The 14,408-nt window shown below is 47.2% G+C and overlaps 1 protein-coding gene across 5 annotated transcripts in view; it reads left to right on the top strand.

Annotated features, from left to right (window-relative positions):
• The window catches only part of LOC108920686 (neuropilin-2-like), a 55,676-nt gene extending 41,657 nt beyond the window's left edge, over positions 1 to 14,019 (top strand). For 2 of the 5 annotated variants that reach the window (XM_018729619.2, XM_018729618.2), the window contains exons 12-17: positions 622 to 783; positions 3,409 to 3,674; positions 4,392 to 4,488; positions 5,370 to 5,402; positions 12,447 to 12,509; positions 13,366 to 14,019. In XM_018729619.2, the coding sequence (XP_018585135.1) occupies positions 622 to 783; positions 3,409 to 3,674; positions 4,392 to 4,488; positions 5,370 to 5,402; positions 12,447 to 12,509; positions 13,366 to 13,670 (926 nt within the window). In that variant the 3' untranslated portion in view covers positions 13,671 to 14,019. Of the gene's footprint in view, positions 1 to 621; positions 784 to 3,408; positions 3,675 to 4,391; positions 4,489 to 5,369; positions 5,403 to 7,418; positions 10,485 to 12,446; positions 12,510 to 13,365 lie in introns of those variants that run through there. The other 3 variants (XM_018729620.2, XM_018729621.2, XM_018729622.2) reach the window with 3 other exon arrangements.
• Positions 14,020 to 14,408: the final 389 nt, after the last annotated feature.

Here is a 14,408-nt window from a genome sequence, read left to right as displayed (position 1 = left end):
TGTGAATATTGAAACGCACACAGTGCAGCGGTGGCAGCGCTATTCCCCGTGCACGCGTACCCATTCCTCCCCCCAGGGCACAAGTCAATAGCGGATCTCCAGCTCCTACATGAGGAGTGCAGGTCTCCATTTAGATGGGGCCTTGGCCGAGGCCTGTCCTCTCGCTAATCGGCCAACGCAGGCGAGGTGCTGCATTCTAATGGCCTTTGTTCAGACCCCTGGGTCCCTTGAGGGAGCTTCCCTCCTTCACCTCCTCCCACCCAGCACCTCTTCCTTCCCCACCTTCTCTCCCAGCAGTGACCGTAGCCCTGTGTGGCCGTTCTGCACATTACGAGCACGCCCCAGAGGAATGCTGGGAGTTGTGTCCCAACAGGCCTGTGTCATCTTTAATAGCAATATGGATTTAGCAGATTGGAAGAAAGGGCATTGATTACACTACTAATATCTGCTAATAGGTTTTCTCTCTTTGCTTCCTAAAGCACACAAGAGTAGCTCTGTGGGCCCAGTCCATCAGTGCTCCCTTCAGGTCCCGCTGAGCGGCATACTAAGGCTCACAGTACGTTGATCTTGGACACTTGCTGTCTCTCCCCTTCTCTTTCCCTCTCCCTCTGTGCTCCCCAGTCCCCACAGCAGCCCCTTCTCCTCAGAACAGCCGGTGTGACTTCGAGCACGGCTTGTGTGGGTGGACCCATGACCTGGCGGCTGACTTCAGCTGGTCCCAGCGCGATGCTGGCTCTTTCCCAGGTTTGGGTCCCAGCCAGGATCTCTCCCTGGGCTCTGATGGTAAGTGCTAAACAAGGATAGGGGTCAGCATAGGGGGGCTGTAGAACACATTCCATCTTTGCAGAATTAGTTTACAAGCTGTACATTGTGCTCATGTTACCTGTTACCTTTTTTGCGTTGAAACGCTGGTCCTGTGCTGTTCGAGCAAAACAAACGTATCTGTTTTGAAGAGGACAAATGCATCTGAAAATGAGAAAAGGCCCCGTCACCTTCTGTGTCTAATGAGATCCTGCTGCCAAGAGTTGGGGGGCCTCCGGTCAAAAAGGAGAGAGCGCCCCTCCTTCACATGCATACACATACTTGCCCATGCTCTTTCTCGCGCACTGCCCGTCACGCTAATAACACGTGATAAATTTATTTACCCCTCCCGGGGAGCAGAGACCCTGTCGCTCAGCCTCACTCCTCTCCCTGTCTGGAGCTCCTTCACTTGCTTCCCTTGAGAATCTGAGTAATTACTTATCCCACGTGCCTCTGTCCCCTTAGTAATAGAGGTTTAATGTCCTGGCAGGAGCTACTGGAATGTGGAGGAGATGGTCTCCGTTTGTCTGTTCATCATTCGCTACTCGCTTCGCCATACAGGAGTTCTTCCCAACTGCAGCTTCTTTCATGGCTTTGCTTGACTCCCGTTCACGAACTCCCTGCCCATCCAAAACAAGAACCCTAGTTGCTTTTCCATGTGTCAGATATTCCCAGAAACCCTTGAGAGGAATGAGAAAAAAAATCTCCCTCTGTTTTCTGCATTGCAGCTCTGTTGGGACCCCAGCCCGTTCTCTTTGGATGGGGTTGATGACTTTCTCTACTCCCTTCCAGCTGACATGGCCCGGGAGCAATCAGAATTTGAGGCCCATTAAAGCACACTCCCTGAAGACCCAGGCAGGCCCAATGTCAAACTGCTGCTCGGCTAGGCTCGGTTAACGCTGATCCCACGACTTAATCTCCGGTCGTAGGACAGCGATCCAGACCATCAAGGTTCCTTATAATCTGAAAACAGAGCCTTGCCTATAACTTTCACACGGACGAAAGGAAAGGCGGGGAAAGGGTTAACGCACACTGTCTCTAATTAACTCTGGTAAAGAGGATTCCAGTAGAAACCAATCTTCCCACTGGAGCCTTTCTGCCCCTCATTTACCTTGCAGGCAGTTATCTCTGTACTGAGTTCCATGTACTTAAAGCCCCCTCAAAGAAATAATTATTAATTTCCCCTTATACATGCCCAGGATCAAAAAGAAAAAGTTTTAATGCATTAATAAAATATAGCAGTTATTTGGGCATTTTATGGTTAGCGTAACAGGATTGTTATTCCAGCCTCTTTTAAAATTCATTACTTTTGATATATTTTAATAGCGGTTTATGAAAAATTTAACAACCTAGGGCAACAGCTGTGAGTGATTATTAGCAGTTGAGCACTTTTATTCTGTCCTAAATGTTTGCAGTGTGCACTGACACCTGGGGATGGGGGGTGGTGGTGGTGGTGGTGGGGGGGGGGCATGTAAGGCGGAGGTAGCGCTCTCCGTTGCCGTGCGCTTCCCACAGACGCTCAGCCAGCGTTCTGGTGACCTGCTCTCCTAAGCACTTTCCCATCCCAGCTGTGCTTAATCGTCCTTGTTTCTGACATCCAAGTGCCGGGCATAATGGCTGCGATAAAAAGCGCAATTCGCAGAAAGTATTAATCTTGCCCAACAGGAACCATTTTCAGGGCGTGTTCTGAAAAGCGTGTCCTTCTTTCCCCCGTTCCGAGTTGGGTATAAAGAATGTAAATTTGATTCATAATTAATGCATCGCTTACCAAACATGCAAGAAGGCTCCTTCAATTGTGCTTCCTCTGCTGAACCAGCTGTAGACAGCAGGTGTGATGGAGGCACACGTCTCTCCTCAGTTACCTGAGATGTTCAGCACGCGGGCGTCTTTGACGTCTATTAGGAGCACATTAACACCAAAAAGTCTGACTCTTCAGCTGTTTTGTCAGAGGAAGATCTCTCGTGTTACCGAGACAAGAGTCCCCGGCACGTCATGCACTACAGGTTTTGCTGAGGCTAAGGAACCAAAAGCTTGGAGACCCATTCCCGTTGACAAAGCCCATGCATACTCTTCTGTTGGAGAGCATGCATACACAAACACTCACATCAGGCACCCTTACCAGCTTGGGCACAGGCATACCAGTCATAAACACGCTGTAACACAGCCACGCATTAAGGCAGCGAGAAGAGCGCAAACTCAGTCACATGCCGATGCACACAAGCACACTGAGTGAAGTGGGTGATTTAATCGGCGGTGTGTTGATGCCAGACTGCTTCCCACAGGGACCACTTTTCTCTGAGAGGAGCCGTTCCACCTGAATCTGTTCAGTGCACCACCTGTCAGGCTCCAGGGGATGGGTTGCTGTCTGTTTTAAGAGCTGCGGGCTCAAATCCCAGCAATGCATCAATTTACCGACTTGCCCGTTTGTTTTCTTGGAGATGTCTCAAAAGCAGCACATAACTTCTAGTTTTTTTACTTCTCCTTTCTCTCGAACAGCGTATCTGTTGAGAATACTGAAATGTTCCCTAAAAAAGCTCTGGCTGGATGCAGCGCCTGCTGAGATACATGTTTATGTGACATTGCTCTTCAACTCTGCTTCCTTTGTAGACGTGGGGGCCTTCCTGTACATGGAGGCAAGCCCAAGGACAGAAGGGCAGCGTGCCCGGCTGGTCAGCCCGCTGGTGGCGGCGGAGAGGGGGCCGCTCTGCCTCATCTTCTCCTATCAGCTGCGGGGCGAAGGGGTGGGCCACCTGCGAGTGCTGCTCAGGGACACTGACCAGGAAGAGACCTTGCTGTGGGCTCTGAAGGGGGACCAGGGGCCCGTCTGGAGGGAGGGCCGCACCGTCCTCCCCCGCTCACCCAAGGAGTACCAGGTAGACCAGTCGGAGCAGCGAGGAGAGGCTCGTCTTCACTCTTCGCATTCTCTTTATCTCCGCAAAAGGTTTATCAAGCTGAACTGGGAGAAGGGAGCGCACTGGGACAGGGCAGGAAATTGCCGGTCAGTTGCATGGGTAACAAATGTGAACGAGTGAAGTGCAGGTAGACAGGCACACTTCTGACTTTTTTTAGCATCTATACAGCAGCCATGGATCCAGCCTTCTGCAACTGGGAACACATCCCCCAGACAGCTCTGAACAGCCCTGGATTAGCAATTACAGGAATATATGAGTCAGGACAGCAGGGACAGCCCAGTTAAAAGTGAATAGAAAATGAAATTGATCTGTTGTGCTGGACTGTTTTTTTAGGGGAGATCTTCCACTACGTTACTGTTACCGCTTATTGCAACACAGTCTGCAGTTCTTTTAATATTAATAAGCGTCACCCAGCCTTCCTGTAGAAAACGGCCTGCAGAGACTAAAGTACGATGGCAGGACAGGAGTGACATCAGAGCGGAGGAAGAGAGCAGCACAATGAAACGATAGGAGAAACATGGAAGAGCACAGAGAAGGACTCAAACCATGAGCAGATATTTTAGGAAATGCAGTTCATTAATTGGGTAAAAATAAAAAAGTTATAATATAATGTGAACGCAGAGATGGCTCCCATTACCTGTGTTTCTGCCTTACCGACCTCCTCCTTAACACGGACAGGTAATCTTGGAGGGCTTCTTTGACCATGGCAGCAGAGGGCACATCTGGCTGGACAACGTGGATATGAGCTCCAGCACCATGTTGGAGCAGTGCACCCGTAAGTCCATCTGGGGGAGGTCCAGGGCACCGCACCCACACATGCCCCACTGTACCCCGCTTGAGCCTCAGGCCCTTGCAGACGCTAATGCCATGCCCTTTAAAGCTGAATTAAAAAGCGTAAAAGGAGCAATTTGGCTTCTAATGTTTTTCTTTTGCCAAAAAAATAGTAACTAGGCCACACACACCCCATGGGCTCTGATTCTAATCTATGTTTCATTAGATTTTTCTTTCTCCCCTCTGCTATTTGTAAACAGACCCGTCAAAGGGAATTGTTCGACAGACAGCTTCTCAGCCATGACTAGAAATGTGCTTCTTTAAGCAGAGCAGGGTTTAAAGTCTTAAGGAGCTCAGCGACACGCCTTGCACTTGCGGTCCTTTGCAGCGACGTCAAGGCAGTTCATCTGATCGGTCTTCGTACATATCATCTCCTCCAGACGTTAGCACTCCTTGGTGTCTCTGCAGGCCTCGGTGCCCACATATGTCCAGATCCAAGCCTAGTCCAGGTCTGCCGGGGCTCCTCCCCCTTCCAGAGCCTTCTAGGAGCGCTCTTATCAATTAATACAGCACCGCTTCTTCCCGGCATTTGGAGTGCTCCTGCCAAAAAAAATCTCCCATGGTTCCTTGCTTGATTCTTTTTCTCTCTCTATTCTGAACATCGAGTTCCGAATTCTGCTGTAATAATGGTCCGTCACTGTGCTTTATGTGGAGCCGCATTGAAATGTGCCATGAGGGTAACACCTGACAAGTAGTCACTGTTCTACACTCGTGTTTTTTCCTTATTTCCAGGCTTTCGGTGCTCTATGACTAAAACATATGGATTGGTGGTGGTCACCTTTTATTTCCACTCTTCTCAAAATATGGTTTCTTGTTTTTTTTCAGAGCCTTTTTCTGCTTTCCCTCCTTACATGACTGGTAAGTTGTACTGCATCACCATCTCGCTTTTCACTTCCTGCGCAGATGTTTATGCTTCCTGCTCATGGCCTCGTGCTGACGCAGCTATGCACACGTGCAGCTGGGCACGCACGCGGTGGGTCGCGCCATTTCGGACCATGCTGGCCACGGCTCCATGGGTGCGAGAGTAGCGTGCAGATCCAGTTATGCTGCCTTGATAACCACCGGCTACCAGTATAGACCACAGTCGGGAATGTTTCATCTTGAGATCCTCCTGCTTCTGATGATGTTGTTGCCGTATTTTGTAAACATTAGTTACGGTAATGATAGAAGTGCTGGGACCGAAGTTACATTTGACTGGCTGCGTCTGAAAGGGATGATGATCGCTGGTTTTGAGAATGAGTTATAAAGGCATGTTTGCGCTTGCTGCACACCAATAAAGCAAGGACTTGTGAGCATGTGAATTTAAGGTTTGCCGGTGTGGCAAAGAGTCCCGCCAATACAGCCCCCCAGCAGCCCTCCCCACTTCCCTCCAACCATGTTTAGGAAATGTGACCCATCATACCATTTGGGCAGCATGGCCACACGTGCTACAGCTGCCCATTGTTGGTGTGTATCACAGTCACACTATGACTCATTCTCTGTCTGTCCCCACTGAAATCGTTCCTGTGTGCAAAGCCCAACGTCCAGAAACTCAGCTGCGATGGAATGTGCCACTGGACTGAAACCATCTCTGCTGTGTTCACCTTTGTCTGTATACTACTTGTACAGCAGCTCTGTAGAACAACATGAAGGAAAAATTCAAGGTTCTCATGTACTGATGCAAAAATACCAACAGCTGTTCACATGAAGTTAGCGTCAAAAAAAGGTGCCGTGGATCTACCGCTTTTCTGCTTCAGTTGTGCACTTACTGTATTTTTATCCAACAATCACAGGAAAATGTTCAGGAAACAGATTCCATAGTGGCTGTTTGTACAGCTTTGCAGGTATTGTTAATTAATGGCTGCAAGAGAGAGCACTTCATTAAAAGAAGCCACACAAATAATCACTGCATAGCATGCCATTGCTGCCCACTAACAGGAATAATACAGCAGAATACCGTATTGAGGAAATGTACAGTTTTTAATCGTTATTTTTTCTGGGCATCTTGTCTTGCGTACATATGCATTTCTTTTGTGGGATGGGCTCACTGGGTGCAAGCAGGTAGCAGGTGGAACGGTCCCCATGGAGGAGTTTGGCTTGTGGCAGAGGAGGCTGGCAGAAAACTCGTGCATGCAGGAAACGTAACAACCCCTACAGAAAAAAACAGCTCCTACAAAGAATTCACTCACAGACAGGAAATGCAAAATGCCCCTCAGTCAGCCATTGCACTGTGGATGCAAACGGCCTCCACTGATTCCTGAATGCACCAAAAGTGAATGGGAAAGCAAACATCTACTGGAAACGTTGACAGACAACCCATGACAACCTTTCTAACAGCATCGTTCACATAGCAACTGTTATGCTGCTTTTCAGTGTTCTGCCAAAAAAGGGTTATCAGTCCACTTTTTCTGGTGTGAGTGAACTCTTTTTGCATGAGTTGGCCTTTTCACCCAGAATTACCTCCTTTTAACCACAGAATCTTTCCCGTAAACAGGGCAGCTGTGCTTCAGCCCCTGCCCAGGGCTTTATATTGTAGCACAAAACTCACTGTTTTCAAACTTCAAGAAGAAATATGACCGATTAGCAGGAAAGATTGACAAATTAGATCTCGGCATGAAAAAAATCCCTCCCAATAAACTTGTGTCAAAAGCAGAGTCGTGGTATGTCCATTTATACATACGCGTTTCAGAAGATGAAGAACTTAGCTTGCAAACAAAGTGTACCATAGGAGACCAGCATGCATGTTTGCCTGTGCATCTGAGTGCAACCAATGTCTGTTCCATTTGTAAGCAAAACAAACCTGAGGGCAAGATAAAGACCAACATAGCTTTATATCCACTGACTTAGCCTGCATGCCTCCCTACCCAAGCCAATTGTTCTGTGTCTCTCCACCAGGGGGAGCCCTTCCTGGCAGGAGTGACCCCACTGTAGACACGGTGTCAGTGCAGCCCATCCCCACCTACTGGTATTATGTAATGGCCGGCGGTGGCGCCCTGCTGCTCCTGGCTTCGGCCACACTGGTCATGGTGCTGTGCTGCCACCGCTACCGTGTCGCGGCCAAGAAGAGCCAGCACTCGGTGGCATACCAGAGCTCCCAGTACTCTACGAGTGCCACACCGGCACCCGGGGTGGAGCCTACGCTCTCCATTAGACTGGAGAAGGAGGACCACAGCTCCCGATGCTGAGGGCCATAGACTCTGCCCTTGGCTCCATGGCAACTAACAGCGGCGGTCAGATACCTGGGCTTGCGTGTGCAAGCTGCTGGTTACTGTGGGCATCTGAAAAGGATCGTTTACTGACTTTGTTTCTTCCATTGGATGCTGCATCTCAGAGAAAAAAGGAAAAATACAGAAAACAAGTGTGAATGACAGAAAATACAAAGCCTGTATCATGGACATGAGTTTGGGGAGGTTTCCTAGGGAATCTGAGACTTTATGGGACAGAGTCTTCTGTCCTTGTGTTTGCTGCCCTAATCTTGTTTTCTACCAAGCACCCAGCCAGAACCTTTGAGTGCCAGCCCCGTTCCTCTGGATTTCTGGAAAGGATTCGAAGAGAGTCTTTTTGTGGAGATTTAATCCCAAACTCGTGACAAATCCGATTGTAACGTCAAAATGTTGCCCCAGTAATGCCAACACTGCTGTGATAGAAGAAAAGGAGACACTTTATACAAAGTCAATGTGTGCAGTACACACATAGAGCGAGGCTAGACTGAGACTGTTAGAGGCAAGACAGAGACTGCAACATAGAGAAGAGGCTACACAAGCTCTTTTTTGAGTGGAGAGTCTACTGAGATTTCCAGAAGAACCTCAGATGAGACTCTTAGAGTCAGTTTGAGAGCTCAGCCAAGACTTAAGGAGACTCTAGACTGACACTGATTGAGTCTAGATTGAGACTTTTGAAAAATAGACTTGACTGAGACCAGCTGAGAAGAGAAGGAGAGGCCAAACTGCCACTATTAATATTGAGTCAAGGTAGAGACTCTTAAAGAGGTAAGATAGAGACTGCTACAAAGAGGAGGGGCTGCAAAAGCTCTGTTTTTGGGGGGACATAGATTGTTGGAAGAGCCTCAGATCAGTTGAACCTGTTAGAGGAAAGGCTAGATTGAGACTTTTGGAGGAGAAACTTAACTGAGACTGGTAGCATAGAGTAGAAGCTCAACCAAGAATCTCGATGGAGACTGTTAGGGGACAGGCTGAGACTAAGGAGAATCTAGCATAAGACTGTTGGAGAGGAGGCTAGATTAAGGAGGAACTTGCCTTACGTTGGAAGAGTAGAGTCTTGACTGAGACTGTTAGTGACAAATCTAGTCTGAGACTGTTACAGGAGAGGAATGAGGTTTCTGGAGTAACTTGTGGAATGACCTTGCTTGATTTCTGAGCTTGGTTCTGACGGAAAAGGGCTCTGGCGAGTAATGTTGGTGAGATGTGGCTTGGTGTTTAAAAGGCTGTTCTTATAGCTCTAATGAGCAATTTAGAAATATCCGCCAGTTGCAATGGACAAAAATTCCCTTATCTTAAGTGAGGACAATGTTCCTCTGTTTGTTATGGTGAGGGAACTCAATGACTGAAACAAGTGAGTGTTTCTCCTGCCTACAGTCTCCCTTTTCCTTTTCCTTTTCTTTTAACTTCCTTTTTGTTTGCTAGTGGATCCTGTCATGTGGAGGATGGCTCGAGGAATGAGTATGCATTAATTCAAGCTGCAAAAGAGATAAAACCTGACATCAGTTTTTATGGCCACCTCCCCTTGAAAGAGGAAAAGGGTGGATTTTCTTTCTTGAAGAACATGGATGCTCTTCCTTTTAATGTCTGATCTGATCAAAATAAGACTAAGGGTTAAAGAAAAAGTGCTTTTGCACTCATGTTAAAGCAGCTGTTTGCTTTTTGATCTGCAGAAGGCTTTTGGACCTGCCTTTGGCAGCTTTGCTGCTCTCACATTACTTTAGCCTTAATCTGAAGGACACAAGGAGTGGTCAGAAAGACTTTTTTTTACTAGGGAGTCAAAATCTTTTTTTTTTTTTTTACACTGACTTGCTGTTCTTGCTTTTGATACATGCATTGCTCAAATTGTCTGAAACGAGGATGCCCATTGTTTTTATAGCTGGCAAAGAGAAATGTGTTTTGGCATATCATGGATGTTGAGCTGATTAAGCAGATGCCTGGTGTTTGGTTGTTGCCTGTGATTTATTGAAGCAATGACTCTTGAGATGAATATGTCGATGCATAGGTCTGACAAATAAGGTGCGAAATAAATAAGGTGACCGGAAACTTGGAGTAACATTTCGCCAGGGATTGAAACAGTTCAGTACAACTGTACTCCAGCTTGTTTTACAATACACCTGAAAGCAAGTCCATGCGTCTCATCTTTGTTTTAAATATTTCATTAAATTACATTTTTATTAGCTTTGCACATGCCTTTACCCAGAGCTACTTACAAAGCATACTGTTAACTTTTACTCAGGTTAAGTACTTGCTAAATAGTACAAGTTTTTCCCTGCTTGGCTTTGAACCTGCTACTTTTTCTGCTGGAATCTCAAATGCTAGTGCAGTGCAGTCTGGAATTCATCACTGACTTGGCCAATGATCACATCCTGCGATAAAATAAAACCATACCAGCAGTAATATATACATGTAAAATGACAGAGAACTGACAAATCTGAAGTACATCTTTTGTAAACCCTTGTTCAAGGATCGTTAAAGGTCTCCATGAATCACCACAATGTTCAGTGACTTCAAAAACGTTGTTTTTACAAGGTGGGAGAAGTGGAAAGTTCTGGCCATGCCAATAAGTCCATTTGGCCGACGGGCCCTGGTTTGGTTCTGTTTATAGGACATAAGCAAGTAGAAAAAGGAACAGATAAACCCTGCGTCCATCTGTAGTTGAGAGATTGACTAGGGGTTTACCACCATTCCCTTGTTTATGAGTCCTGTGTGTAGCGATGGCACAGATCAAAGGAAGCCTTTATGTTAATAGCTTTTCTCTGAAGGGCTTGGAACTGAGCAGTATAGATCCAGCGTGTCTCTCGCACAAAAGCCCACATAAAGTCCTTAGCAACCAGTGACCACTTAACTCTCCCAGGCTTCACTAAACTGTAGGTGGTGCTTCGTAATCCTATGTGCACAATGTGTAGCTGCATTACAGGCCTTTTGGTGATCGCAGCCACACCCAAGACACTGTCATGTGGTTAGCCTGCTGCATTCTGGGTACTGGCACCAGACTGCGGTGACAAACGGGAAACTGCAGGGTTAAAACCATTCAGGCAGTGACAAGACTGTTCAAAATGTTCACGTGCATCTGTCTGCCTCCAGGAGCCTGTAAATGTTTATATTGCGGTAGGCTAACTGTCGGTTCACGCTGAACTGGCAGAAATATGCGCCATTTAACCACCGAGCACGATTATTTATTGTTCTTTGTTTTCGAGGATTCCATGTGGCCGTCTCAGATGGTCATTTCTGCTGCACACCTGTACTGCTAGCGTAGCTTTTGATTCTCGCCCAAGCTGCCTGTGGAAATTTTTTGGAATCGCTTTGAAAGGCCATAGGGTTCAGCGTACATCATTATCTCCAGGCAGCTGTAGTCGGGGATTTTCAGACACAGAAGCATTAGGAAAACTTTGGCAAGTTCTCCTGATGTGCTTTTAAATCAAGAGCGGCCTTTGAGTCTCTCCACGGACTCATGTGAAGCTCTTAATATTTTTAATTAGTTAATGGACCTGATAACATTGATTAAGCCAACAGTCAGCTTTCCCCCCCATCTTCTTCTCCCGCTGCTTTGCTTAATGAGAGAAAGCTTTCTTACGTGCTTGAGTCTGGGGGAGCCAAGGATGTAGCGGAGCCAAACATTCACCCAGGTCTTGCCAACTGTTGCGTTTGTCATCTGGTTTTGGAGGGGTTGGGAGAGCAGGGCAGGGAGGTTTGAGCGGAGGAAGAACAGAGGCGGAGTTGAAAAAGTCCCGCACTGCGGCTAACTCGGGCGGCCGTCACTCCAGCTCACGGTGACTCATGCGTAGGATCTGTGCATCTGCACCTAGTCAAAAACATCCTACAGTCACCGCAGCAACGGAGGGGAGGAGGATTTACGGCTTCCTCACACACACGTAGTGTGTACTGCTGTACCTCTTGTCACATTTCTCATTATGTCTGCGATACTGTGATATCATGGGCTGTGGCTGAACAAGTCGTTGAAGGGAACAGCCTCGGTGTGCTGTTGGGTCGTGGCTGTCCAACAGAATGTAGTTGTAACAGAGGGATGCTTTACGTTTTTTTTTTTTTCTTAAGTTTCAACTCTGAATGACAGCAGTGGAAATTCAGATCCTGGCCTTACTGTTGCTTTTCATCCTGCATCCTGCCCAAAGGTTGGGGTTAGGTTAGGATTGTCTGCAAGCTGTGCTCTTGACACGACCTTAGATTCTAGCCTATTTGGCAAAAAATATTTCAACTTATGGAATTTCATGCTCTTGGAAATGTGTTGTGTGGAATGTAAAATAAAATGATATTTTTCTACAAACCAGTTTTTGCATTCATGCTTTCAAATTCAGTAGAGGTTTCCATGTCTTCCTTCAATCTATCGCTGAACATGGTTGTTAAACCGCTGCCACAGCTCACTGTGTGACTGAGTGTGAGTGTCCAGTACAGTTTTGCTGGCCAAGTAATGCATTGTTCATTCATGGAGTCATGTAATCACCACAAGCAGTTTGAGACACTAGGTCACTCGGACAGTTGGGTTTTCCCAAAACCCTTTGCCTGACCTGGATTTCTGTTGGCTGCTTGCTACTACATCATTCCTCATTATCTCAAAGAAGGGAGTGTGGTGTGTGTTGCTGTGTCTTTCCGGAGACTTTTCTCATCTTCAGGTGACCCAGTGCTCATGAGACCTATGAATATTTGCAAACTCCTGTCCCAAATGTCTCCTTATTCCTTCTCACAGATCATAGACCCCTGGACGTGGGAGAGGAGAGGCTCTTCAATGGGCATGAGCATGTAGATAGAGGTGAGATGGGGAAATGTCCTTCTTAAGTGTAGCTAGCTGAACCTGGCTTCTCCATTTAAGTCTGGCTTACGTTCCATAGCACTGCTGAGAAGGACAGAGGCAGTAAATCAAGTGAATACCCCTGTTGAGTGTCACTCCTACCATGCAAGAGCTTTTCGGAGCAGTTCCGTACTACCTATTGTACTCTACCAATCCCGTTCTTCAGCGAATTTGGCACCGTGAGACCCAAGCGGCCTCATAGGAAAGGCTTTGTCCGGAGGAAGAAGAAAGCAGCGAAAGCTAATTAAAGTCTGAAGCAGCATGTGTTTGTCATTTTGCCTTTCATCGTGCCATCATCCTCACTCTTCCTTTAAGAAAATAATGAAATGACCAGAGCCCTTCTGCTACTTTTGGCTACTAGTTGCTCGATGCCACTTGCATCGGCTGTTGCCAAAGCTGGGCAAACAACAAACGGATTCCGGCACCGTTTTTATTAGCTTCAGCCGGAGAGCCGGTGGGCTTGTGTGACGGGGGGCTGCGGGAATTAACCAGAGGAGCCCTGCAGCCCACCGGCCTTATGCCACCTCTAAGAAAACTGCGTCGGCAGAAATGCCGGTCCAACGTGACGGCTCGTGCTCCTTTGTTTTTCAGAGCCAGTCATGCTTTCCCGTCGCTCACGCTGTGCATCGACAAGAAGGAGCGTTCAATAGCTTAGCGCTGAGCATTGTCACAGTTGTATGTCCTTAGGGAACCCTAATCCTCAAAGCTCTTTAATGCTCTTGCTTTTTACTTACTCATAAATGCTTCCTCCACACAGGTGCCTAGCTGACGCACTCTCATAAATTCCCCCCTCCATCTTGTTCTCCGCCCTGTCCAGGTTTTCCCATCCAGCAGTGGAGCACACCAGAGCCCTCAGCTGAGCCACCGGTCACACGGGTCTCAGAGAAGGACAACGCATGGCTGTACACGCTGGACCCCATCCTGGTGACCATCATCGTGATGAGCTCGCTGGGCGTGCTGCTGGGTGCCGTGTGCGCCGGCCTGCTGCTCTACTGCTCCTGCTCCTACAGCGGCCTCTCCTCACGCAGCTCGACCACGCTGGAGAACTACAATTTTGAACTGTACGATGGCATCAAGCACAAGGTCAAGATCAACCAGCAGCGATGCTGCTCCGAGGCCTGAAGGGTGTGCCACTGTGACTCATCAAAAAAAACAAGAAAAATACTTTTCTGTCTCTCTCTCTCTTTCTCTTTGCCCTCCATGTCTCACTTTAACGCCTGTGGGAGAGAGAGCACCTGTTCCGCGAGAGACAGCAAACAGCACTTAACCTCCTCTAGACCCTATGCTGCCCAGGTGCACCCTGGGATAGAGGCCATGGCTCTGGGGCATGACAGTACTGCCCTCAGTGCTGAACGCGGAAAATATGACAACATATCAACATTTTTTTTCCAGGACCCCCAACGAAGAAATAAATGAATATATATTTCTAAAGAGAAGTGTTTTACACAGGTGAATCACATCAAGTAGGAAATGAGCTACACCTGAGCCACTGTGACAGGTGATCGCTTTGCTAGCTTTGCTTTTGCCACGTTAGCCGGCAGTAGGATGTCGCTGTTTGGTGGACTGGTTCCTTTAGCTTTAGACCTGTGTCTCAGAAACATACCAGCTTCTTTTTCTCTCCCTCTCGTCTATTTTTAGAGCTCCTCCTCCCGTGTCGACTGCCAGTCTTACGCCTCTTAAATGCTGTCTGTTCAGTATATTTTTTATGCTTTTGAAAGATTGCCAGTCTTCTTTTTTTTTTTTTTTTTTTTTTTTTTTAAAAAAAAAAAAAAACCCTAAATAATATTTGGTCTAAAGTTAGAGACAAGTGTTTGGTTCAGTCTGTTGGGTTTAGTATAAAGACTGTTTTTGGTGATTTAT

This window comes from Scleropages formosus, chromosome 12 (genome assembly GCF_900964775.1).
Source record: "Scleropages formosus chromosome 12, fSclFor1.1, whole genome shotgun sequence".
In the NCBI taxonomy this organism is placed as follows: domain Eukaryota; kingdom Metazoa; phylum Chordata; class Actinopteri; order Osteoglossiformes; family Osteoglossidae; genus Scleropages; species Scleropages formosus.
The sequence above is the reverse complement of the archived record's forward strand: the minus strand, read 5'-3'. Positions and strand labels throughout refer to the sequence as shown.